Source organism: Podarcis cretensis, assembly GCF_951804945.1.
Source record: "Podarcis cretensis genome assembly, chromosome: 7".
In the NCBI taxonomy this organism is placed as follows: Eukaryota; Metazoa; Chordata; class Lepidosauria; order Squamata; family Lacertidae; genus Podarcis; species Podarcis cretensis.
Window position 1 is genome coordinate 86,617,260 of NC_137176.1, and position 25,948 is coordinate 86,643,207.

The following is a 25,948-nucleotide window of genomic DNA, read 5'->3' on the forward strand; positions in this document are numbered from 1 at the left end:
GTCTTCTCCCCACCCTACATTCCCACTCTCGGTCTCACACACACAGAGCTGCAGGGAGAACTGTTCTAAAGCCCAGACAGTAAAATGACTGGCAGGCTAGGAGCATCAATGGTACCCCTTGGAGATTTCACCCAGGGCAAAAGTCCTGGCGTAAACCTCCCCCCCCCCCAGCTATGGATCTGCATTTGTGGAAGGCAACATCAGAGCACTACTAATCAAACACACTGAGAGCACTTTGCATGAGACTCCTTGCTTCACCCTGACTAAAAGTAAACACAGAGAACTCCGAGGTGATGTCATGCCATTGCAGCTGGACATATCAGATGCTTTTTCTGCCCCTGCCCCCAACTCACATGCAACTGGTGCACACGAGGGGAGCAAGATTTAACCTACCTCTTCCCCAAAGCTTCTTGCCAGCAGCGTTTATTTAGCAATAGCTTTTAGGAGCCGGATAAGGAATGCCTCACCAGCATGCAAAGGCATGGGGATGCCAGGAAAACCTCCCTACTCTCCTTCAGGATGAGGCCTGGGATAAGGGGTATGCACTTCTGCTATGCCAACTAAATATGGTATAAGTAAAGGTAAAGGAAGGGACGCGGGTGGTGCTGTGGGTTAAACCACAGAGCCTAGGACTTGCTGATCAGAAGGTCGGTGGTTTGAATCCCCACAACGGGGTGAGCTCCTGTTGCTCTGTCCCTGCTCCCGCCCACCTAGCAGGTCGAAAGCACATCAAAGTGCAAGTAGATAAATAGGATCTGCTCCAGCGGGAAGGTAAACGGCATTTCCATGTGCTGCTCTGGTTTGCCAGAAGCGGCTTAGTCATGCTGGCCACATGACCCGGAAGCTGTACGCTGGCTCCCTCAGCCAGTAAAGCGAGATGAGCACCACAACCTTTAAAGGTAAAGGACTCCTGGATGGTTAAGTCCAGCCAAAGGTGACTGGGGTGTGGTGCACATCTCGCTTTCAGGCTGAGGGAGCCGGCATTTATCCACAGATGGCTTTCTGGGTCATGCAGCCAGCAAGACTAAACCACTTCTGGTGCAATGAAACACTGTGATGAAAATCAGAGTGCATGGAAATGCCATTTATCTTCCCACTTATCTGTACCTATTTATCTACTTGAACCAGCATGCTTTCAAACTGCTAGGTTGGCAGGAGCTGGGACAGAGCAACAGGAGCTCATCCTGTCATGGGGATTCAAACCGCTGACCTTCTGATTGGCAAGCCCAAGAGGCTCAGTGGTTTAGACCACAGCGCCACCCATGTCCCTTAAAATATGGTATACATAGTATGGATCACCTTTCAGTTTATCCATACAACAATTCTGTGAGGTAGGTTAGGGTGAGTGTGTGACTGAATCAAGGGCACTCACTAAGTGCCATTGCTAAATAGTGATCTCAATCCAGCTCTCTCCACTCTGAGTCCAGCACTGGAATGCAAATGTGCAGGCAAGGTCAAGGTTCATGGTTCTCTCAGGCAAAACTTTGAGAGGAGTCAAAGGAGTGTTGACAAGACTAGTGATTTTATTCATTTTGCAGAAGGCTGTTTAGGAATGCTTTTGTATATAGTTATTTTTCACATGACATATTGAAACTATCTTCATCGAGAGGAAACACCTGACACGATAGCTCTGACGGCAGATAATGATGCCCTGGTGTTTAACTGCCAAGAACATGTGCCCAGTATGTCATAAAAAGGTAAAGGTACCCCTGCCCGTACGGGCCAGTCTTGACAGACTCTGGGGTTGTGCGCCCATCTCACTTAAGAGGCCAGGGGCCAGCGCTGTCCGGAGACACTTCCGGGTCATGTGGCCAGCGTGACATCGCTGCTCTGGCGAGCCAGAGCCGCACACGGAAACGCCATTTACCTTCCCGCTGGTAAGCGGTCCCTATTTATCTACTTGCACCCGGAGGTGCTTTCGAACTGCTAGGTTGGCAGGTGCTGGGACCGAGCAGCGGGAGCGCACCCCGCCGCAGGGATTCGAACCGCCGACCTTTCGATCGGCAAGCCCTAGGCGCTGAGGCTTTAACCCACAGCGCCACCTGCATCCCGCCAGTATGTCATACATATTCGTATATATCAGTCCCATGTGCAGTAACACCAAGTTGACACTCCTGTAGCCAAAACTGTACGACCTTTACATAAGAGGCATACTTCAGTAGATTTGGGTAGCTCTGAGAGGGGCATAGAATCATAGAATCATAGAATCATAGAGTTGGAAGAGACCACAAGGGCCATCGAGTCCAACCCCCTGCCAAGGAGGAAACACCATCAGAGTACTCCTGACATATGGTTGTCAAGCCTCTGCTTAAAGACCTCCAAAGAAGGAGACTCCACCACACACCTTGGCAGCAAATTCCACTGTCGAACAGCTCTTACTGTCAGGAAGTTCCTCCTAATGTTTAGGTGGAATCTTTTTTCTTGTAGTTTGGAACCATTGCTCTGTGTCCGCTTCTCTGGAGCAGCAGAAAACAACCTTTCTCCCTCCTCTATGTGACATCCTTTTATATATTTGAACATGGCTATCATATCACACCTTAACCTCCTCTTCTCCAGGCTAAACATGCCCAGCTCCCTTAGCCGTTCCTCATAAGGCATCGTTTCCAGGCCTTTGACCATTTTGGTTGCCCTCCTCTGGACACGTTCCAGTTTGTCAGTGTCCTTCTTGAACTGTGGTGCCCAGAACTGGACACAGTACTCCAGGTGAGGTCTGACCAGAGCAGAATACAGTGGCACTATTACTTCCCTTGATCTAGATGCTATACTCCTATTGATGCAGCCCAGAATTGCATTGGCTTTTTTAGCTGCCGCGTCACACTGTTGACTCATGTCAAGTTTGTGGTCAACCAAGACTCCTAGATCCTTTTCACATGTACTGCTCTCAAGCCAGGTGTCACCCATCTTGTATTTGTGCCTCTCATTTTTTTTGCCCAAGTGCAATACTTTACATTTCTCCCTGTTAAAATTCATCTTGTTTGTTTTGGCCCAGTTCTCTAATCTGTCAAGGTCATTTTGAATTGTGATCCTGTCCTCTGGGGTGTTAGCCACCCCTCCCAGTTTGGTGTCATCTGCAAATTTGATCAGGATGCCCTTGAGTCCATCATCCAAGTCGTTGATAAAGATGTTGAATAAGACCGGGCCCAAGACAGAACCCTGTGACACCCCACTAGTCACTCTTCTCCAGGATGAAGAGGAACCATTGATGAGCACCCTTTGGGTTTGGTCAGTCAGCCAGTTACAAATCCACTGAGTGGTAGCATAGTCAAGTCTGCAATTTACCAGCTTCTTTACAAGAATATCATGGGGCACCTTGTCAAATGCCTTGCTGAAATCAAGGTAGACTACATCCACTGCATTCCCTTCATCTACCAGGCTTGTAATTCTGTCAAAAAATGAGATCAGGTTATGACTTATTTTTCAGAAATCCATGCTGACTATTGGTGATCACAGTATTCCTTTCTAGGTGCTCACAGACTGTTTGCTTAATGATCTGCTCCAGAATCTTCCCTGGTATTGATGTCAGACTGACTGGGCGGTAATTATTTGGGTCCTCTCTTTTCCCCTTTTTGAAAATAGGGACAACATTTTTTAAAAAATTTTTTTATTAAATTTTGACATAAATATATTTCACAAACATACAAAAGACAAAATGAAAAAGAAAAAACAGAAGCAGAAAAACAAACAAACAAACAAAACATGAAATACATACAACTTTAATGACATTGATCGACTTCCCTTTATCTCGATTTCAGAAATTATTATCTTGTTTATCTCTCTGCTGTGTCTATTCCTTAATAAAACTTTTTACGTAGTAAGCGTTATCTCATGCCTACTGTGATTTCTATAAGTACATATGTGTTTCTGATCAACATTTTGATTTTCCCCTTGTCTCTATTTCCATATATATCCTAAATTTATCCCATTCATTATTAAATTTTGCACTTCTTTGATTTCTTATTTTCTGTGTCAATTTAGCCAGCTCCAAATAATCGGATAATTTAAGTTGCCACTCCTTTAGTGTTGGGATTTTTGATGTTTTCCAGTACTGTGCTATGAGGGTTCTGGCGGCCACCGTTGCATATTGAAAAAGGGTTCTATCTTCTTCTTTGATATCCTTACCAATTATCCCCAGCAGGAAGGCTTCGGGTTTTTTAACAAACGTGTATTTAAGAATTTTTTTTAATTCATTATAGATGGATTCCCAAATTTTTTTGAGAATCTCGCACGTCCACCACATATGAATTAATTCGCCCTCCTTGCTCTTACATTTCCAACACAGTTTATCGCCCGTTCTATACATTTTATGTAGTTTTACCGGCGTTATGTACCATCTGTACATCATCTTGTACATGTTTTCCTTTAGTGTCGTGCATGCTGAAAAATTCATATCTTTACACCACAATGCCTTCCATTTGTCAAACTCTATGTTGTACCCTAGGTCTACCGCCCACTTCACCATCACATCCTTTACTTCCTCGTCCTTGGTGTCCCACTCAACAACTGGTTCTACATTTTTGATAATAATTTTGTTTTACTTTCTATTATTTCAATCTGAAATCTAGATTTCTTGTCATTTATTCCGATCTTATTATCTTCCCTCCACATTGAATTAATTTGATGGTATTGAATCCAGCCAGTCAGCTTGCTTTTTATTTCTTCATAAGGTCTAATCCTCCACCCGGATTCTGTTTTGGTTAGTAAATCTTCATATGTGAAAATAGGGACAACATTTGCCCTCCTCCAGTCTGCCAGGACTTCGCCTGTTCTCCAGGAATTCTCAAAGATGACTGCCAGCGGTTCTGAGATCACATCTGCCAGTTCTTTTAATACTCTTGGATGCAGTTCATCTGGCCCTGGAGACTTGAATACATCTAAACTAGCCAAGTATTCTTGTACTATCTCCTTAGTTATTCTGGGCTGTGTTTCCTCTGCTGAATCATTTGCTCCAAATTCTTCAGGTCGGGCATTGTTTTCTTTATCGGAGAAGACTGAGGCAAAGAAGGCATTGAGGAGTTCAGCCCTTTCTGTGTCCCCTGTTTGCATTTCACCATCTTCTCCTCTGAGTGACCCCACTGTTTCTTTGTTCTTCCTTTTGCTACGAACATACCCATAAAAGCCTTTTCTGTTGCTTTTAACCTCTCTAGCAAGCCTGAGTTCATTCTGTGCTTTAGCTTTTCTGACTTTGTGTCTACACGTGCTTGCTATTTGTTTGAACTCCTCTTTGGTGGTTTCCCCCCTTTTCCATTTTTTGTACACATCCTTTTTTAATCTTAACTCAGTTAAAAGTTCTTTAGATAGCCACCCTGGCTTCTTTAGGCACCTTCCATGTTTCCGTCTCATTGGTATTGCCTGAAGTTGTGCTTTTACTATCTCCCTCTTAACAAACTCCCAGCCATCATGAACTCCCTTTCCTTTTAGTATTACTGTCCATGGGATCTCACCCAGCACTTCCCTAAGTTTTATGAAGTCGGCTTTCTTAAAGTCAAGAAATTGAGTCCTAGTATGCTTGGCTGCTCCTTTCCGCTGTATAGTAAACTTCAGAAGAGCACGATCACTCGCGCCTAATGATCCTTCCACTTCTACCCCACTAACCAGGTCATCAACATTGGTTAGGACCAGATCTAAAATGGCTGTTCCTCTTGTTGCTTCTCCCACTTTCTGGACAACGAAGTTGTCTGCAAGGCCAGTGAGGAATCTGTTTGACCTTATGCTCTTGGCTGAGTTTGACATCCAGCAAATATCCGGGTAATTGAAGTCCCCCATTACTACTATTTCCCTTCCTTTTGCATGCTTGGCCATCTGTTCCAGGAAGGCATCATCTATGTCCTCCGTTTGGCTTGGGGATCTATAGTAAACTCCCACAATCTTCATCAATTGATAGACTCCTACCTTCGGGAGCACTGTCTTCCTCCCCCACATTAGTCAGTTTAAAGCCCTCCTGATGAGGTTTCTGAGATTTTTGGCAAAAACATTCCTCCCAACAGTTATGAGGTGCAGCCCATCTCTTGCCAGAAGTCCATCTTCAAGAAACTGCAGTCCGTGATCTAAGAATCCAAACCGTTCCTGTTTACACCATTTGCGAAGCCAGCTGTTCAACTGGGAGGACAGATGAGATGACAATTTGTGCACTTAATTGCTTCAATTTCCTGCCCAGAGCCTCATAGTCTCTTTTGATCTTCTGGAGGCTATTGCTTGCAGTGTCATTGGTTCCCACATGAACCAAGAGGAAGGGGTATTTGTCAGTGGGTTTTATGATTCCTTGCAGTCGTTCAGTTACATCTTGGATCTTAGCCCCAGGGAGACAGCACACTTCCCGAGATATCTTGTCGGGCCCACAGATCACTGCTTCTGTTCCCCTCAGTAGGGAATCCCCTATCACCACTACATGCCTCCTCTTAGGTTTGGTCGGGGTTCTTCCATGAGCTGTCCGTTCCAAGGTCGCCTGCACGTTCCCTGAGGACTGACTTTGCTGTTCATCTTCATATATCTGATTGACTGTAATGAGGGAGAGATCCTCAAATGGAGTCTGCTCTTCGTCTTCCATGCTAGGGGAGAGGACCTCAAAGCGATTGTGTATTTCTAAACAATCAGAGCGAACCCTGCGCTTCCTACTTCTTTGCGTCACGTTTCTCCATATATCTGGCTCCTGTGTTGGTGAACTAGCCTCCTTCTCAGGGGAGTCCCCTGGCATAAAAACCTCTGAACACCCCACTGAAAACTCAGTGGGATGGAATGTTGAATAAGTGAGAGTGTGAGAGTGAGTTGGAGTGGCATAGAATGGAGTGGCTTTCTCTACTTCTTTCTTTTTTTCTCTCCCACGAAAAAGCACCAAAAATAACATCTTATCGTATGGCTAAGCCTTACTCAGACTGAGATATTTTTCTCCATGTCCCCCAGGGTGGAATGAAGAGTATTTGATATCAATAAATAGAGGCTGTAAAGAACTGGTGCAGATTGGCCTCCCATACATGTCAATGTTGTCCCAAGGGGGTTGGAAAAATAAGGCGATTAAGGACTGCCAGCAGAACATCACAGGGGAGGAGAGTACTGTTGTGTTCAGAAGCTGTTGTAGTCTTCCTTGAAGCATCTGTTTGGCCACTGTGAGACCAGGACAATTGACTACAAGGGCCACTGTCCTGATTTAGCAGGACTCTCTTTTTTGTTCTTGAGATATATTTCTCCACCCCAGTCTATGTTCTTCCCCAGCAGAACCAACCGCAAGCTGATTATTCTCTGAATACACTGGTTAGTCTTTCAGTTAATGGGTCAGGTGACACTCTAATCAGTAAAGATATTTCTCCAGATAAGGTCAAAGAGAAGTGGGACTTGCTTACCACTTGCAAAGCTTCTCTTCTCAAGAGTTCCTGCTTCAGACACTGAACTTTAGAGGGCAAAAATCTCCTCCTGAGTTTGTCAAATGCTATTCTGAGACCCAATGTGGAATACAATCATCTTATCACATGATGGTGGCAAATGGATTACACAGAACTGAAGACACGTAGGAAGGATCCTACACATCTTGTTAAGAGCCAGATGAGGCATCTTAACAATTTCTGCAAATCTTCCGATTACCTGCTTATTCCAGCACCACTTGCTGCTCCCACTCACCATGCCTGAGGGATGCTGATCCAAAGCTTTTGACAGGTACGTGAATAGCTAAATTTGATTTCATTCATTAACAAAGGTAAGAGGGAATCTGCAGCTGAATGACAATGCTGTGCAGCTTTGGCAGATAGGTGGGACAAGCTAACTCCATGGATTCCTGTGTTACCTGGTAGATGGCTGGTGAAGACGGCAGGAATTTTTGATTTCCACATCCAGTCAGAGCAGAAAGGACTAGGCAGGATAGACTAAAGGGTTGTCTAATACATTCTACACTGTAAAAATCTTGCTGTCTGGCTAAGCTATTGTGGGTCATATTCTGATTTTCATATTTCTTATCAAACTCAATTTTGCTTGAGTTTTATTTATCCATTTGTTAAGAATCACATTTTAATACTAATAAAATTACAGATCCCAATTCATTCTGGCTTTTGTTTTGCTAATCACAAGAACTGTTCAACTCCTTCTCCCACTCCTCTTCTCCACCACCCAATTATCCCATCCTCAATGTCTACAACATGAGAGGTTAGTTTCAAACCTTAAGGCTGAGTCAGAGACCAGAAGTTGAGAAATTTGACTTTCCAAAATGTTATGCTTACTGATATTGTGAATGTCGATCTTTTTACTTGTGGGAAAGATCCATAACCCACCGGAATATTGCATTTTCCCTCTAAGGTTTGAAACTGATGAGTTTTAACAAACATTCCAATAAACAATATTCCTAAAGTGTTTGTTTGTTAATCAGTTATGAATTCCCACTATAGCATGTCTCTTTTGCTATTGTTTGAGTGTCTCAGTTTAATATGGTTGAGCTTTATAGCCAAAACTGACTCCACATTTGTTTATTTTCTCCTGGTAGTAAGAGCTATACAAGAAAAAGCTCACAAGTAGAGATCCAGCAAGATGAGCAACGATGGCCTGGGATCCTGGTCCACTTTGAATGCTTCATTGGAAGATATTGGAGCAGAAAATGGAACTGACCTCTTAACCCCCCAGGATGGTTTTGATTATAAATTATCACCATATCGAATAGCAGACATTCTTATCCCCATTTTACTTATCTCCATTTTACTTATTAGCATTTTTGGAATCATTGGGAATGGAACTGTCATCTGGTTTCTTGGCTTTTGCATGAAGAGGAATCCTTTCACCACCTTCATCTTGCATCTGGCTGCGGCTGACCTTGGGGCTCTCATATGCTTATTTGCTTTCTCCATTATATATCTTCTGAGGTCATTTTTATCTTTACCTCCCTATATGCATTTGATTGTATTATTGTTTTCCAATCTTTTTATCTTCATGTACAACACTGGTCAATATCTGTTGACAGCCATTAGCATGGACAGGTGTGTTTCTGTCGTCTTCCCACTTTGGCATAGATGTCACCGACCACCACACTTTTCCACCCTTGTGTGTGCCACAATATGGATCACTTCTTTCCTGCTCACTGCAATCAACTTGATTGTTTCTATTTTTAACATTCTACCATATGCCATTTTATTCCAGTTTCTAATGAATGCTATACTTTGCCTCCCACTCATGACTGTTTCCACTCTGGTCCTGTTTATAAAAGTTTACATTAGATCAAAACAGAGGAAGAAGGGAAAAGCTTTAACAGCCATCCTCCTTGCCCTCCTCTTCTTCCTCTTCTTAGCTTTCCCACTTACTTGCATTGTATTAATTAGTTTTTTCACTTCATTTATAGCCTATTTTGTGGAATCTGTTGGGTTATTATGCAGCTGCCTGAATAGCAGTATTAACCCACTGATTTATTTCCTGATTGGGAGAAACAAGAGGGCTCGTTCCAGGGAAAGCATGAAGGTCATACTCCAGAGACTTTTCAAAGAAGAGGAAAACTGCAGAGAGAAACGAGAAGTTCCAGTTCAAACCCGGATGTGAAGAAAGACTTCAAAATAGCTCAGAAAGCTTCATATTCTATCTCTTGGTGTATTTCTTGGTACTTGTTTTCCTCTGTGCTCACTATTTTATTATTTTGGATTCATTTACTCTGTTAATTTTTGTCCTCGTTTCAGGAGTATCGTTAAAAGCCCCTTGGATTGCCCATTTGGCAGGATAAATGTTTTACATGTTTTAGAAAATTAAATAAAAATAAATGCCGCTTTAACAGTGTGAGTTGAGTGGGATGACTTGCTAAATGGTATAGAAAATAGATTCATTGCCAAAGGGAATGAAGTAAAGAAATCTTCACATGTAGAGCTCGAATGTTTGAAGAAAACAGAAGAAAATATTTCCCCCAGATATTTTAAAAAGTGCATGATAGAACATTCTACCAGTACAATCCCTATTTTCTGTGCTATTTTTCTAGAAAAAGAACTGCAGAAACTCACCATGAAGTTGTTTGTATGTTGTTTTTGTTGTGTTTTTTAAAAATTAGAAAACTAATAAAAAAATTATTAAAAAAAAGAAAAGAAACTCACCATGAAGACCTCCCTTGTTCTCTTATAACAGCCATGGTACCCACCTGAGGGGGGTGGGAATTGAGCTCTGGTGAGTTGTGGCTGAAAAAAAGCCATGCTTATATGGATGTGGTGATATAGAAATTATAACTATGTGCATATAGAAATCAACAACATTCTGCCTTCTACACCTTTATAGGGCAATGGGACAATTAGCAGAAGTGATTCATGACATCAGTGTTTCTCCAACTTTCCAATATTTTGTTGAAAAAAACACCAGAGCATACAGGGGGGAGATGGTTCCATATCATGGCATAATGCACTTTCCACTCAATGCTAGCCATCAAGCCTATATCTTGATGCATACGCTGGACTCCTTTGCATGGTGGAGAACTGAATTCGCCATGGATAAAGACTCACCATGACACATCATTCTTGTCAACACTTATTAAGAAGGACTGGGATGGGGCATGAGAATAAAGTCAGGTGAAACCATGCAGTCCACTCTGCACTGCAAAGCAAAGAGTCACCTCTGAGCAGGGGAGAAGCATTACCTAAGTGTCCCACCACAATGGCATTACCTAAGTGTCCCACCACAATGTGCAAAGGCTCTAATGCAATTAAGAGGAAGCAAGCTGCTCACATAAAAAGCTAACCAAAAATCAGCCTGAGCAAGTAACACTCATCATCAAAATGACACAAATCACCTAATGGGTGGCAGGGAAAGATTACTGCCTTCCAACCCGGCTCCTACAATCTGTGTGTGTGTGTGCGCGCGCGTGCGTGTGTGTGTGCGCAATTAACAAAAGTATCGTAAATCTAATTATTCAAAAGCGAGGAATTAACTTGCTGTTGGACTGATGCAGAAGGATTGAACCCAAGGATTGAGAATTGGATATGGTGTGAGTCCCAGAACTTTAATTACCCCCATAATGTTTTGTAATTCTTTTACATATCATTATTGCATAAATAGTTATTTTCCCCATAATATAAGTTTTGAGTTTGATGCTTTTGTAACTGTCTCCTCTCACAGGAAACACCCAACTATCTTCTGCAGAAGTTCAAGCAAGATAGCTCTGGTGGCAGATAACAATGTTATGGCATTTAACTGTCAAGGACATGAGCCCAGTATATCATTCTCATACAGACTCTTCTATATCACATATTTCAGTCTCATATGCAGTAATATCAGATTGATACTTCCCATGTTTGGGCTCCTGTATCAGCAGGAGGGACAAAGAGAAGTTGGACTTGCTTACCGCTTGCAAGCTCTCTCTTCTCAAGAGTTCCTGCTTGGGAAACTGAACTTTAGAAGGCAGTGTCCTCCTGAGTTTGTCAAATGCTATCCTTAGACCCAATGTGGAATACAATCATCTTATCACACAATGCTGGCAAATGGATTACACAGAACTGAAGACATGTGGGCAGGATCCTACACATCTTGCTAAGAGCCAGATGAGGCATCTTAACAATTTCTGCAAATCTTCTGATTACCTGCTTATTTGAGCACCACTTGCTGCTCAGACTCACCATGCCGGAGGTATGCTGATCCAAAGGTTTTGAGAGCAATGAGAATTGCTAATTTTGATGTCATTCTTCTGCAAAGGTAAGAGGGGATCTGAGGCTGAATGACAATGCTGTGCACCTTTGGCTGATAGGTGGGACAAGCTAACTCCCTGGAGTGTTCTGTTAGAAGGATACCAGGTGGATGGCTGGTGAAGACGGCAGGAATTTTTGGTTCCCACATCCAGTCAGAGCAGAAAGTACTAGGCAGGATGGTTTGTCTAATTCATTACACATTGTAAAAATCTTGCTGTCTGACTAATCTATTGTGGGTCTTTTTCTGATTTTTCTTATCAGTCTCAATTTGACTTGAGTTTTATTTTATCCACTTTTGTTAAAAATCACATTTTAATAATTATCAAAAACAGATGCCTTCCCAATTCATTCTGGCTTTTGTTTCCCTAAACACAAGAGCTGTTCAACTCCTTCTCCCACTCCTCTTATCTACCACCCAACCGTCCCACCCTCAATGTCTACGACATAAGAGGTTAGTTTCCAATCTTAAGGCTGAGTCAGATATCAGAATATAAGAATTTTAGTTCAGAAATGATATGCTTACCGATGCTGTGCCTGCAGATTTTTTTACTTGCAGGAAAAATCCATAACCCATTGGCGAACTGCATCCCGCCGCAAGCCTTTGAAGCTGATAAGTTTTGACAAACATTCCAATGAACAATATTCCTCATGTTTGTTTGTTTATTTATCAGTCATGAATTCTCAGGTTCTCAGGGCTCCTCCATACCTCATTTGGCCTTCTTCTCGTCGGCATGTGTCCTTTTTATGTTAGGATATGTTATATTAGAAAATGTTGGTCAAAGAGGGTCAAAAGGAGAGGAGTGAAAAATGTAAGGAATGTATGTGAAGTATGTTAATGTATCTGGGGTTGAACAGAAGTGTTCCCATGTCCCAGTAAAAAAGCAGGGTGGTCTCCCACCAATGTCAAAGTTGCCCCTAGTGGGGTTGGGAAATTAAAGAGCTGGTTGACCAGCAGAAAAAAATCAGGAGGGGAGACTATTGTTGTGTTCAGAAGCTGTTTGTAGGCTTCCCTTAAGCATCTGTTTGGCCCCTGTAAGACCAGGACAGTGGATTTGACTTGAGTTTTATTTCACCTGGTTTTATAAAAATCACATTTTAATAATAAAAAACTTTACACATGCCTTCCCAATCCATCATTTGTTTATGTTTTTATGATATATGTTGGAAGCTGTCCACTGTGGCTTGGGAACCCAGTCAGATGGGTGGTGTACTAATAATCACAATGGCTTTTGTTTTCCTGCTCATCAGAGCTGCTCAACTCCTTTTCCCGTTCCTCTTCTCCACTCCAGATTTGAAGCATTGAGCCCATCCAACTATCCCACTCTCAGTGTTTTGGACTCAATATGTTAGTTTGAGGTGTCAAGTCTGACTCAGAGAGCAGAAGAGGGGAATTTTAGTTCAAAAATGATATGCTTACTGATGCTATGCCTGCAGATATTTTATTGAAGGAAAAATCCATAACCCATTGGCAAACTGCATTTCCCCCCTAAACCTTTGCTTATCAGTCATGAATTCCCACTATAGCATGTCTCTTTTATTATTGTATGTGTGGCAAGGATTGCAGCACCTAACCAACTATAAAGGCAATATGACGAACATGGTCACGGCCAATGATGTGTTGGCAGAGGAGCTGAACATCTGCTTCACCCGCTATGAGGCAAAAAGAGCAGATATCTTAGCTCCTGTCTGCCAGTCTACAAACTCACAGCCACCTGTTTTATATGACCATCAAGTGAAAGCTGCATTGTGGGTGGTCAATCCCTGCAAAGCTGCTGTCCCAAATGGGGTGCTGGGAATAGTGGTAAAAAATTGTGCCGATCAATTAGCAGGGGTCTTTACGAGGATTTTTAACATCTATCTGCAAACTGCTTGTGTTCCATCATGTTTGAAAGCAGCCACAATGACCGCTCCCCACTTAAAACGGGGGGCGCCTTTTGCGTGGACGCGTGCAGCCCTGGATCTGGAGTGGCCCCATCAGCATAGGCTTTGCCTTCCCTCAGGTGGGATACCTGGAGGTCCCCGCCTAACCCCAGTGAGTTGTCCAATCCCACCTGGGGGAAGCGTTGCCAGGGAAACCAGGCCAGGTAAGGGGAGGGATTACCTGCCCACACAATAGAGGGTGGATCTTACTTGTTAATCCTCACTTAAGAAAACAGCATTTAGATGCCTAAATGACTATAGATCCATTGCATTGATATCTGTAGTGATGAAATGTTTCGAGAGACACCTGAGAACATGTTTTCCACCGGGCTTTGATAAACACCAGTTCGCCTATAGGAAAAATAGGTCAACAGATGATGCCATTGCTTCAGCTTTTCACCTTGCAGCAAGTCATCTGGAGAAACTAGGAAATTTTGTCAGAATGCTGTTTATTGATGATAGCTCGGCTTTCAATACCATCCTTCCGGACATTCTCTTTGGAAAGTTAAGGGACCTGGACCTTTCTTCTAATATCTGTGATTGGATTAAAGACTTTCTGAGAGATCAGACACAAAGAGTAAGGATTGGACCTGTTACATCTACCTCCCTGAAGCTCAGCACTGGCACTCCACAGGGATGCATGCTAAGTCCATACCTGTATTTGTTGTATACATATGATCACACTTCATCTGACCCATCTACTACAATTATTAAGTTTGCTGATGACACCACCATTAAAATGGGTTTAATTATAGGCGGAGACGAATCTGTGTACAGGGAGGAGGTTCAAAAGTTATCCACATGGTGCTCAGAGAACAATCTGCAGCTATACATTGGCAAGACAAAGGAGATGGTGTTGGACTTTCGGAGGAAGAGAGGGGAGATAGCCCCGTTGTATATCATGGGGGGCTGTGTGGAGAGAGTCTCTTCCTTTAAATACCTGGGAGTCCATCTTAGTGAAGACCTAACTTGGAAGGTCATACAGCACAGGTGGTTAGGAAGGCCCAACAGAGACTTCATTTCCTTAGGGTCTTGTGAAAGAACAAGGTTGGACAGCAACTCATGATTTCCTTCTATCAGTCTCATACTGTATCATGGTGTGGTACGCTGGTTTGACAGCCATGGACAGAGAGTGCCTACGGAGGGTGGTTAAGACAACACACAATATTGTGGGCTGTCCCCTGAGTCCGCTAAATGTCATTTTGGGAGACCATTGTCTCAGAAGGGTGAGGAACATTCTAAGGGATGACTCACACCCTGGCCAGCACACGATAAGCAGCACCATCAGGTTAAAGAACATTTTCTACCCGTGGGCTGTCAGGCTGCTGAATGGAAGACAGCCACATTGCAGCTGACATTTGGGGTTGGTGGTCGTATGACAGCGCACAGAGTGTAACAAGGACTGAGAGATTGCGGGGAGGGGGGGCTCATTTAATCTCACTGTAAACAAGTGGTACAGTGACAATTAAGTATTTCTATTTCTAATATGAGTGTCTCACTTTCATATGGTTGAGCTTTGTAGCCAAAACAGACTCCACATTTGTTTCTTTTCTCCTGGTAGGAAGAGCCATTGAAGGAGAAGCTCAGAAGTAGAGATCCTGCAAGATGAGCAATGATGGGCTGGGATCCTGGTCCCCTTGGAATGCTTCATGGGAAGACATTGGAGCAGAAAATGGAACTGACATCCTAACCCCCCAGGACGGTTTTGATCATGAATTATCAACATATCATATAGCAGACATTATTTTCCTTGTCTTAATTTCAGTTATTAGCATTTTTGGAATCATTGGGAATGGAACTGTCATCTGGTTTCTTGGCTTTTGCATGAAGAGGAATCCTTTCACCACTTTCATACTACATCTGGCTGTTGCTGACCTTGGGGCTCTCATGAGCTTATCTTCTTATTCGATTATGAGAATTTTGAGTTTATTTTCATTCTTACCTTTGGATAGAAACTTGTTCCCAGTATTTGAGTATTTGTTGTTGTTCATGTACAACACTGGTCAATATCTGTTGACAGCCATCAGCATGGACAGGTGTGTTTCTGCTGTCTTCCCACTTTGGCATCGATGCCACCGACCACCACACTTTTCCACCCTTGTGTGTGCCACAATATGGATCACTTCTTTCCCGATCACTCTAATTGGCATGATTTTTTATCTTTTTGGAGATACAATGGATCCCCTTTTCTATCTGCTTCTAATGAATGCTATACTTTGCCTTCCACTCATGACTGTTTCCACTCTGGTCCTGTTTATAAAAGTTTACTTCAGATCACAACAGAGGAAGAAGGGAAAAGCTTTAACAGCCATCCTGCTTGCCCTCCTCTTCTTCCTCTTCTTAGCTTTCCCATTAACTTGCATTTTATTAATCAAATTTTTCACACCATATATAGACTATAATGTTGAAATTTTTGCAATACCAGTTGGGTTCTTATGCAGCTGCCTGAATAGCAGCATAAACCCACTGATTTATTTCCTGATTGGGAGAAACAAGAGGGCTCAATCTAGGGAGAGCATGAAGGTCATACTCCAGAGACTTTTCAAAGAGGAGGAAAACTGCAGAGAGAAACAAGAAGTTTCAGTTCAAACCCGGATGTGAAGAGTTCAAAATAGCTCAGAAAGTGTCATATTCTATCTCTTGGTGTATTTCTTGGTACTTGTTTTCCTCTGTACTCACTATTTTACGATTCTGGATTCATTTACTCTGTTAATTTTTGTCCTTGTTTTAACAGTATCGTTAAAAGCCCCTGGGATTGCCCATTTGGCAGGATTAATGCTTTGTATGTTTTAGAAAATTAAATAAAATGAAATGCCACTTCAACAGACTTTGAGTTAAGAGGGATGACTTGCTAAATGATATAGAAAACAGATTCATTGCCAAAGGGAATGAAGTAAAGAAATATTCACATGTAGAGCTCGAATGTTTGAAGAAAACAGAAGAAAAGATTTCTCCCAGATTTTTTAAAAAAGTGCATGATAGAACATTCCACCAGTACAATCCCTATTTTCTGTGCTATTTTTCTAGAAAAAGAGGTGCAGAAACTTATAAATGCCTCCCTTGTTCTTTTACAATTGCAACAGCACACACCTGAGAGGTGCTGAAACTGAGTTCCAGTTAGTTACGGCTAAAAAAGAGCACTGCTTATTATATGGATGTAGTGATATAGAAATTATAATTGCGTATCGAGGCCCCTAGACCCACCCCTGAAATAAATACACATGGACACTTATATTAGTTTAACTTTTGGGGCAAATTTTGGCCATAACTGTCAGCATCGCCTTTGAGCCAGTGTAACCAACTGGGCACTTCAATCCCGACTGGGCTAGGCGAGCTGGGTAGCACTTCCAGAGACCACCTGGTCAAAGTGTTGTGGACTCACAGCTTAGAGTTGTGAGCACCAGATTCACTTCCACAATACAGTCATCGCACAGCAGAGTATAGCAGAGTCTGGCAGTGTATACACAACTCGGAGAGCAGCTCTGTAGAATATCTTCTTTTATTCTATAACTACAACTATAATACAAAACTATATACAGAGCTAAATAGGTCTAAGCATAAATGAATGCTACACTGAGTGTCTGCAGCTGCTCTTAGCAGCAACCTTATCTCTACACACGATCTCTAACACTCAGTCTCTCTCTCTCTCCGACACACTGACTGACTGACTGACTTGGTGCTGGAGCTGAATAAGTAGAAAGCAGAACACTGCTCCTCCTCTATGGAGAATCAGCAGACTTGTCAGGAGATTCTTGGATATGGGAGGGGTGAAATCTCCTCAGTAACTTTATTGAAATACAATCACGTGAGCGGTATTGGCTTAGGCATTGACTCCCCACTATAACTGACTCCACCTCTCAGGGTGATTGTCCAATGGGGTAAACCAAATGAGGGAGCAAGCTTGATGAGAACCAACCTAAGCTCACCCTGGGGTTCCTGTGGTCCTGGCATGGCCGTAGCCCCTCAAGCGGACTTCGGACGAGATCCAGGACCCCCAGATTCCTTTAACGGAATACCCAGTTCCTGGAGAGGCAGTTGATGACCGCACCTCCCCTCCCCACAATCCAACTGAGCCAATGCCTAACCACCACCTTACAAGATGTGATGATTTGCTAAGGGGTAGGCAAAAATCAAATGGCTAAAGGCAATCTGCCAAATGGAAAAAAATTCCTACCCAGCCACTATTCCAAAACAGGCAACCCAAACCAAAGCAAGGCCAAGTGACTCTACCTGAATTTGGGAGGGCGGGTGGTTGTTCAGCCATGCAAATGCAAGTGTCCCACTTGCATCACAGTGCTGTTTTTAAAGCACCTGGGATCACACAACCTCCTGGCTATTGGCTAAAGCCACCTGGCATGATCCCAGGGGAATGACCAGGACTTACTGCTCCTCCCCCCCCATTTTAACTCTGTCAGGTGAGCTCTTGGGACCCAAGCGCAACCAGGACTCTGTTATGAGGATCCCATTTATGTGCATATAGAAATACACAAAGTTCTGCCATCTACACCTTTATAGGGCAATGTGACAATTAGCAGAATGATTCATGACATCAATGTATCTCTATCTTTCCAATAAAGATTTGAAAAAAACACCAGTGGATACAGGAGGGAGATGGTTCCATATCATGTCACAATGCACTTTCCACTTAATGCTAGCCATTGAGGCTATATCCAAAGCTACACTAGACTCCTTTGCACAATGAAGAACCGACATCACCATGGACTCACCTTGACACATCATTCTAGTCAACACTTATTAAGAAGGATTGGGATGGGGCATGAGAATAAAGCAGTCAGGGGAAACCATGCAGTCCACTCTGCATTGCAGAGCAAAGAGTTACCCCTGGACATGGGAGATGACCAGGCTCCTCTTAAGCTGATTAGCTTTTCACTGGCACAACTTAAGTGACCCACCACAGTGTGCAAAGACACTAATGCAATTGAGAGGAAGCAAGCTGCTCACATAAAAGGCTAACCAAAAATCAGCCTGAGCAAGTAACACTCATTATCAGAATGGCACAAAGCACCTTATGGGTGGCAGAGAAAGGTAACTGCCTTCCAACCCAGCTCCTGCAGTCAGTCAGTCAGTCTGTGTGTGTGTGCGCGTGCACGATTAATGAAAGTAAATCTGATGTTTCTAAAGAGAGGAATTACCGTGTTTTTCGCTCTATAAGGCACACCAGACCACAAGACGCACCTAGTTTTTGGATGAGGAAAACAAGAAAAAAAATATTCTGAATCTCAGAAGCCAGAACAGCAAGAGGGATCGCTGCGCAGTGAAAGCAGCAATCCCTCTTGCTGTTCTGGCTTCTGTGATGGCTGCGCAGATTGCATTCGCTCTACAAGAAGCACACACATTTCCCCTTACTTTTTAGGATGGAAAAAGTGAGTCTTATAGATCAAAAAATACGGTAACTTCCTGTTGGACTGATGCAGAAGGATTGAACCCAAGGATTGAGAACTGGATGTGGTCTGAGACCCAGAACTTTAATTACGCCCATAATGTTTTGGAATGCTTTTGAATATCATTTCTGCATATATTGTTATTTTCCCCATAATATAATTTTTGGATTTGATGCTTTTGTAGCTGTCTCCTCTCACAGGAAACACACAACAATCTTCTGCAGAAGTTCAAGCAAGATAGCTCTGGTGGCAGATAACAAGGTCCTGGCATTTAACTGTCAAGGACATGTGCCCTGTAGACCATTCTCATATAGAGTCTTCTATATCACATATTTCAGTCTCATATGCAGTAATATCAAATTGATACTTTCCATGTTTGGGCTCCTGTATCGGCAGGAGGGACAAAGAGAAGTGGGACTTGCTTACCTCTTGCAAACTCTTTCTTCTCTAGAGTTCCTGCTTGGGACACTGAACTTTAGAAGGCAGTGTCTTCCTGAGTTTGTCAAATGCTATCCTGAGACCCAATGTGGAATACAGTCATCTTATCACATGATGCTGGCAAATGGATTACACAGAACTGAAGACATGTCGGAAGGATCCTACACATCTTGCTAAGAACCAGATGAGGCATCTTAACAATTTCTTCAAATCTTCTGATTACCTGCTTATTCCAGCTCCACTTGCTGCTCCCACTCATCATGCCTGAGGGATGCTGATCCAAAGTTTTTGAGAGCAATCAGAATTGCTAATTTTGATGTCATTCATTAGCAAAGGTAAGAGGGGATCTGTAGCTGAATGGCAATGCTGTGCACCTTTGGCTGATAGGTGGGACAAGCTAACTCCCTGGAGTGTTCTGTTAGAAGGAAACCAGGTGGATGGCTGGTGAAGACGGCGGGAATTTTTGGTTCCCACATCCAGTCAGAGCAGAAAGTACTAGGCAGGATGGACTAAAGGTTTGTCTAATTCATTAGACATTGTAAAAATCTTGCTGTCTGGCTAATCTATTGTGGGTCTTGAGTTTTATTCATATACTTTTGTTAAAAATCACATTTTAATAACAATAAAATTACACACACCATCCCAATTCATTCTGGCATTTGTTTCCCTAATCACAAGAGTAGTTCAACTACTTCTCCCACTCCTCTTCTCTACCACCCAACCATCCCATCCTCAATGTCTACAACACAAGAGGTTAGTTTCAGATCTTAAGGCTGAGTCAGAGACCAGAAGTTGAGAAATTTGACTTTCCAAAATGATATGCTTTCTGATATTGTGAATGTCAATTTTTTACTCGTAGGAAAGATCCATAACCCACTGGAATATTGCATTTCCCCTCTAAGGCTTTGAAACTGATGAGTTTTAACAAACATTCCAATAAACAATATTCCTAAAGTGTTTGTTTGTTAATCAGTTACGAATTCCCACTATAGCATGTCTCTTTTGCTATTGTTTGAGTGTCTCAGTTTAAATTTGGTTGAGCTTTATAGCCAAAACTGACTCCACATTTGTTTATTTTCTCCTGGTAGCAAGAGCTATACAAGAAAAAGTATCCAAAAGTACTCAAAAGTACAGATACAGCAAGATGACCAATGATGGCCTAGGATCCTGGTCCACTTTGAATGCTTCATTGGAAGATATTGGAGCAGAAAATGAAACTGACCTCCTAACCCCCCAGGATGGTTTTGATCATGAATTATCACCATATGGTATAGCAGACATTCTTATTTGCATCTTCATTTTACTTATTAGCATTTTTGGAATCATTGGGAATGGAACTGTCATCTGGTTTCTTGGCTTTTGCATGAAGAGGAATCCTTTCACCACCTTCATCTTGCATCTGGCTGTGGCTGACCTTGGGGCTCTCATATGCTTATTTCCTTTTTCCCTTATAAATCTTCTGAGGTCATTTTTATATTTACCTCCCTATATGCATTTGATTGTAACATTGGTTTCCATTCTTTTCTTCTTCATGTACAACACTGGTCAATATCTGTTGACAGCCATTAGCATGGACAGGTGTGTTTCTGTCGTTTTCCCACTTTGGCATAGATGCCACCGACCACCACACTTTTCCACCCTTGTGTGTGCCACAATATGGATCATTTCTTTTCTGCTCACTGCAATCAACTTGATTGCTTCTATTTTTAACATTCTACCGTATACCATTTTCTACCACCTTCTCATGAATGCTATACTTTGCCTCCCACTCATGACTGTTTCCACTCTGGTCCTGTTTATAAAATTTTACTTTAGATCACAACAGAAGAAGAAGGGAAAAGCTTTAACAGCCATCCTCCTTGCCCTCGTGTTCTTCCTCTTCTTAGCTTTCCCATTTACTTGCATTTTATTAATCAGTTCTTTCCCGGCAGTTATAGACTATAAAATGCAATTTGTTGCAATATCTGTTGGGTTCTTATGCAGCTGCCTGAATAGCAGTATTAACCCACTGATTTATTTCCTGATTGGGAGAAACAAGAGGGCTCGATCAAGGGAGAGCATGAAGGTCATACTCCAGAGACTTTTCAAAGAAGAGGAAAACTGCAGAGAGAAACGAGAAATTTCAGTTCAAATCCAGATGTGAAGAAAGACTTCAAAAAAGCTCAGAAAGTGTCATATTCTATCTCTTGGTACTTGTTTTCCTCTGTACTCACTATTTTACTATTTTGGATTCATTTACTCTGTTAATTTTTGTCCTTCTTTTAGCAGTCCTTGTTTTAGAAAATTAAATAAAAAGAAATGCCACTTCAACAGACTTTGAGTTAAGAGGGATGACTTGCTAAATGGTATAGAAAACAGATTCATTGCCAAAGGAATGAAGTAAAGAAATCTTCACATGTAGAGCTCAAATGTTTGAAGAAAATAGAAGAAAACATTTCTCCCAGATTTTTTAAAAAGTGCATGATAGAACATTCCACCAGTACAATCCCTATTTTCTGTGCTATTTTTCTAGAAAAAGGTAAAGGTAAAGGTAAAGATACCCCTGCCCATACGGGCGAGTCTTGCCAGAACTCTAGGGTTGTGCGCTCATCTCACTCTATAGGCCAGGAGCCAGCGCTGTCCAGAGACACTTCTGGGTCACGTGGCCAGCGTGACAAGCTGCATCTGGCGAGCCAGCGCAGCACACGGAACACCGTTTACCTTCCCACTGGTAAGCGGTCCCTATTTATCTACTTGCACCCAGGGGTGCTTTCGAACTGCTAGGTTGGCAGGCATTTTCTAGAAAAAGAGGTGCAGCAACTCACCATAAAGGCCTCCCTTGTTCTTTTACAATTGCAACGGCACACACCTGAGAGGTGCTGAAACTGAGTTCCAGTTAGTTACGGCTAATAAAGAGCACTGCTTATTATCTGGATGTAGTGATATAGAAATTATAATTGCGTATCGAGGCCCCAAGACCTACCCCTGAAAGAAATACACACAGACACTTATATTAGTTTAACTTTTGGGGCAAATTTTAGCCACAACTTTATTGAAATACTATCAAGTGAGCGGTATTGGCTTAGGCATTGACTCCCCACTATAACTGACTCCACCTCTCAGGGTGATCGTCAAATGCGGTAAACCAAATGAGGGAGCAAGCTCGATGAGAACCAACCTAAGCTCATCCCGGGGTTCCTGTGGTCCTGGCATGGCCGTAGCCCCTCAAGCGGACTTTGGACGAGATCCAAGACCCCCAGATTCCTTTATCAGAATACCCAGTTCCTGGAGGGGCAGGTGATGGCCACACCTCCCCTCCCCACAATCCAACTGAGCCAATGCCTAACCGCCGCCTTTCACGTTGTGACGATTTGCTAAGGGGTAGGCAAAAATCAAATGGTTAAAGCCAATCTGCCAAATGGAAAAAAATTCCTACCCAGCCCCTGTCCAAAACAGGCGACCCAAACCAAAGCAAGGCCAAACGACTCTACCTAAACTAGGGAGGGTGGGAGGGTTTTCAGTGGTGCAAATGCAAGTGCCCCACTTGCATCACACTGCTGTTTTTAAAGCACCTGGGATCACACCATCTACTGGCTATTGGCTAAACCAACCTGGCATGATCCCAGGGGAATGACCAGGACTTACTGCTCTCTCCCCCCCCCCCCCCCATTTCAACCCTGTCAGGTGAGCTCTTCGGTCCCGAGCGCAACCAGGACTCTGTTATGAGGATCCCATCTATGTGCATATTGAAATACACAAAGTTCTGCCATCTACACCTTTATGGGGCAATGGGACAATTAGCAGAAGTGATTCATGACATCAATGTTTCTTTATCTTTCCAATAAAGTTTTTGAAAAAAAACAACCAGGGGATATAGGAGGGAGATGGTTCCATATCATGCCACAATGCACTTTCCACTCAATGCCAGCCATCAAGCCTACATCCAAAACTACACTAGACTCCTTTGCATGGTGAAAAACCAAAATCACCATGGATAAAGACTCATCTTGACACATCATCCTACTAAGTAGGATTGGGATGAGGCATGAGAATAAAGCAGTCAGGTGAAACTATGCAGTCCACTCTGCATTGCAGAGCAAAGAGTCACCTCTGAGCAGGGGAGAAGATGACTGGGCTCCTCTTAAGCTGATTAGCTTTTCACTGGCACAAGCTAAGTGACCCACCACAGTGTGCAAAGGCTCTAATGCAACTGAGAGACAGCAAGCTGCTCACATAAAAAGCTAACCAAAAATCAGCCTGAGCAAGTAACACTCCTCATAAGAATGGCACAAAGCACCTGATGGGTAACAGAGAGAGATTACTATCTTCAATCGTAGCTCCTGCAGTCTCTGTCTCTGTCTGTCTGTCTGTCTGTCTGTCTGTCTGTCTCTCTCTCTCTCTCTCTCTCTCTCTCTCTCTCTCTCTCTTAGTGTGTGTGTGCTTGTGTGTGTGTGTGTGTGTGTGTGTGTGTGTGTGATTAATGAAATTAAATCTGATGCTTCAAAAGAGAGGAATCAACTTGCTGTTGGACTGCTGAAGAAGGATAGAGCACAAGAATTTGGAACTGAATTTGGTCTGAGGTCCAGTTCTTCAATCATCCCAATAATATTTTGGAATGCTTTTGCATATCATTGTTGCATATATAGTTACTTTCCCCATAATATCAGTTTTGGTTTTGACGCTTTTCTAAGTGTCGCCTCTCACAGGAAACACCCAACTATCTTCTGCAGAAGTTCAAGCAAGATAGCTCTGGTGGAAGATAACAATGTCCTGGCATTTAACGGTCATGAACATGTGCCCAGTACAGTCATACCTCAAGTTACAGGTGCTTTAGGTTGTGTTTTGTAGGGTTACGGGCGTGCCAAAACCCGGAAGTAGCGGAACGGGTTACTTCCAGGTTTCAGCGGTTGCACATGAGCAGAAGCACTAAATCACACCTTGCACATGCACAGAAGCGCCAAATCGCAACCCACGCATGCACAGACGCACTGCTGCAGGTTGCGAATGCTGCGGGTTGCAAAAGTGCATCCTGCATGGATCACATTCACAACCCAAGCATCCACTGTATACCATTCTCATACAGAGTCTTCAATATTACATATTTAAGTCTCATGTGCAGTAATATCAAGCTGATACTTCCCATGTTTGGGCTCCTGTATCCAAAACTATACCACCATTGCATAAGAGGCATGCTTTGTGTAGCGCTGAGAGGGGCATAAAAACCCCAAAATTACTCAAAGAAAATTCAGTGGAATTGGATATGGAATGACTGAATGGAGAAAACTAAGAACCAGGTGGAAGGGAGCATGATGTAGGTCTCTCTCTCTCTCTCTCTCTCTCTCACACACACACACACACACACACACACACATACAAATGCACACACAAACACACACACACACAGAGAGAGAAATACTATCTCTTGTTCTGGCTAGATAGCAGCCTTATTCAGATTGAGCATTTATTTATTTTTCCTCTACCAGGACTTCGACCGCCTGTAAACCAGACCGTGACAGGTACTTGTTCTACTCGGAACTCAGTATCTTATTATTATAAATTTATTTGTTAATATCCACAGGTTGTATATCTCTGAGGAGACATGGAGGTAAACCCTCTTTCCATTATTTTCAACTGCAGAATTATATATTAACATTATTTTTTGAATTTATTAATGACAAATCAAAGCAAATCATTCCATATTACAATAGTAGCAATACCACCAATTATATATTCCAATTATTAAACATTTCAGAAGGGAACTCCCCATGCTCCAGATTTCTAGAGGTACTGTCTGCATTAAAGTCTCTGCATTCTTCACTATTTTCCATTTTCATAACTCTGATTTTAACCGTGCTTATCTTCTCAATCCATCAGTCGTTGTTTCTGTGACTCACTATCTTTTTAAACAGTTCCTTATATTATTAACACACAGGAGGCATTTCTTATTCCATATTAATCTCTGTCCAATTATTTTTGAAGTGCAGTCCTCTTTCTTTGATCTCTCCTTCATTTTTGTATTCTCGTTAAGGCTCTGGGCTTTGTTCCAAAGTTGAAGTTGGTGGTGGCCTATCAACAAATTCTTCCTGATCTCTCTTAGTAAGCTGTTGTGTCTGTATGTTTCCATTAAGTACTGTGTTGTGGGGTATGCTTCAGGATCTGTATGTAATATGAGAATTATTTTGGGTTCTTCTAAAGGAAGCCCCCCCCCAGCTCTCCTGGGCCCTAAGAGAACTGAGAGGGCTCCACAATTCACCATCATTATGTCCTCAAATCATATATAAAAATAATTCATACAGACGGATGTGTCTTAGAATGAGGTACCCCTTTTGTAGTCCAAAGGAATTCCTTTCTTTTTGTAACTGTGCAACACAGCGGCCATTTTTTTCCCTCCCATCCTCAGCCCAAGCCGCTTTCGTATCAGATCTTACTCTGCCATTTCTCCATTGAGGGCTGTGCATCCTACATTCAACTGAGATTTCACCTCTTGTGTTCCCTTTGAATAATTAATTTCTTTCTGGGTGAGCTTTGCCATGAGGTAACAAATATGACAAATGCAAAAAGACAGTAGTCGCTCACCTCATTAATCCACAC

At 42.6% G+C, this 25,948-nt stretch overlaps 3 protein-coding genes across 5 annotated transcripts in view; all 3 read left to right on the forward strand.

The window, feature by feature from the left end:
* The first annotated feature begins 7,009 nt into the window (after positions 1 to 7,009).
* LOC307220478 (mas-related G-protein coupled receptor member H-like) lies at positions 7,010 to 16,365 on the forward strand. 3 transcript variants are annotated; one of them, XM_079984478.1, is made up of 3 exons: positions 7,010 to 7,648; positions 8,462 to 8,665; positions 15,304 to 16,365. In XM_079984478.1, exons 2-3 carry the CDS (start codon positions 8,506 to 8,508, stop codon positions 16,137 to 16,139), a joined length of 996 nt encoding a protein of 331 aa, XP_079840604.1. In that variant the 5' UTR covers positions 7,010 to 7,648; positions 8,462 to 8,505; the 3' UTR covers positions 16,140 to 16,365. The 3 variants fall into 3 exon arrangements, with proteins under 3 accessions (XP_079840604.1, XP_079840602.1, XP_079840603.1); XM_079984476.1 differs by lacking the exon at positions 8,462 to 8,665 and having other exon boundaries at positions 7,016 to 7,648; positions 15,100 to 16,365; XM_079984477.1 differs by lacking the exons at positions 7,010 to 7,648; positions 8,462 to 8,665 and adding an exon at positions 12,871 to 12,963 and having other exon boundaries at positions 15,104 to 16,365.
* Positions 16,366 to 19,239: 2,874 nt separating this feature from the next.
* The window catches only part of LOC307220477 (mas-related G-protein coupled receptor member H-like), a 29,093-nt gene continuing 22,384 nt past the window's right edge, over positions 19,240 to 25,948 (forward strand). Inside the window, exon 1 of the mRNA XM_079984474.1 lies at positions 19,240 to 19,427. The gene's annotated coding sequence lies outside the window, so the exon portion shown is untranslated. The remainder of the gene's footprint in view (positions 19,428 to 25,948) is intronic.
* Positions 19,680 to 21,542, forward strand: LOC307220463 (proto-oncogene Mas-like). The gene is made up of 2 exons (XM_079984457.1): positions 19,680 to 19,713; positions 20,467 to 21,542. Exons 1-2 carry the CDS (start codon positions 19,695 to 19,697, stop codon positions 21,519 to 21,521), a joined length of 1,074 nt encoding a protein of 357 aa, XP_079840583.1. The 5' UTR covers positions 19,680 to 19,694; the 3' UTR covers positions 21,522 to 21,542.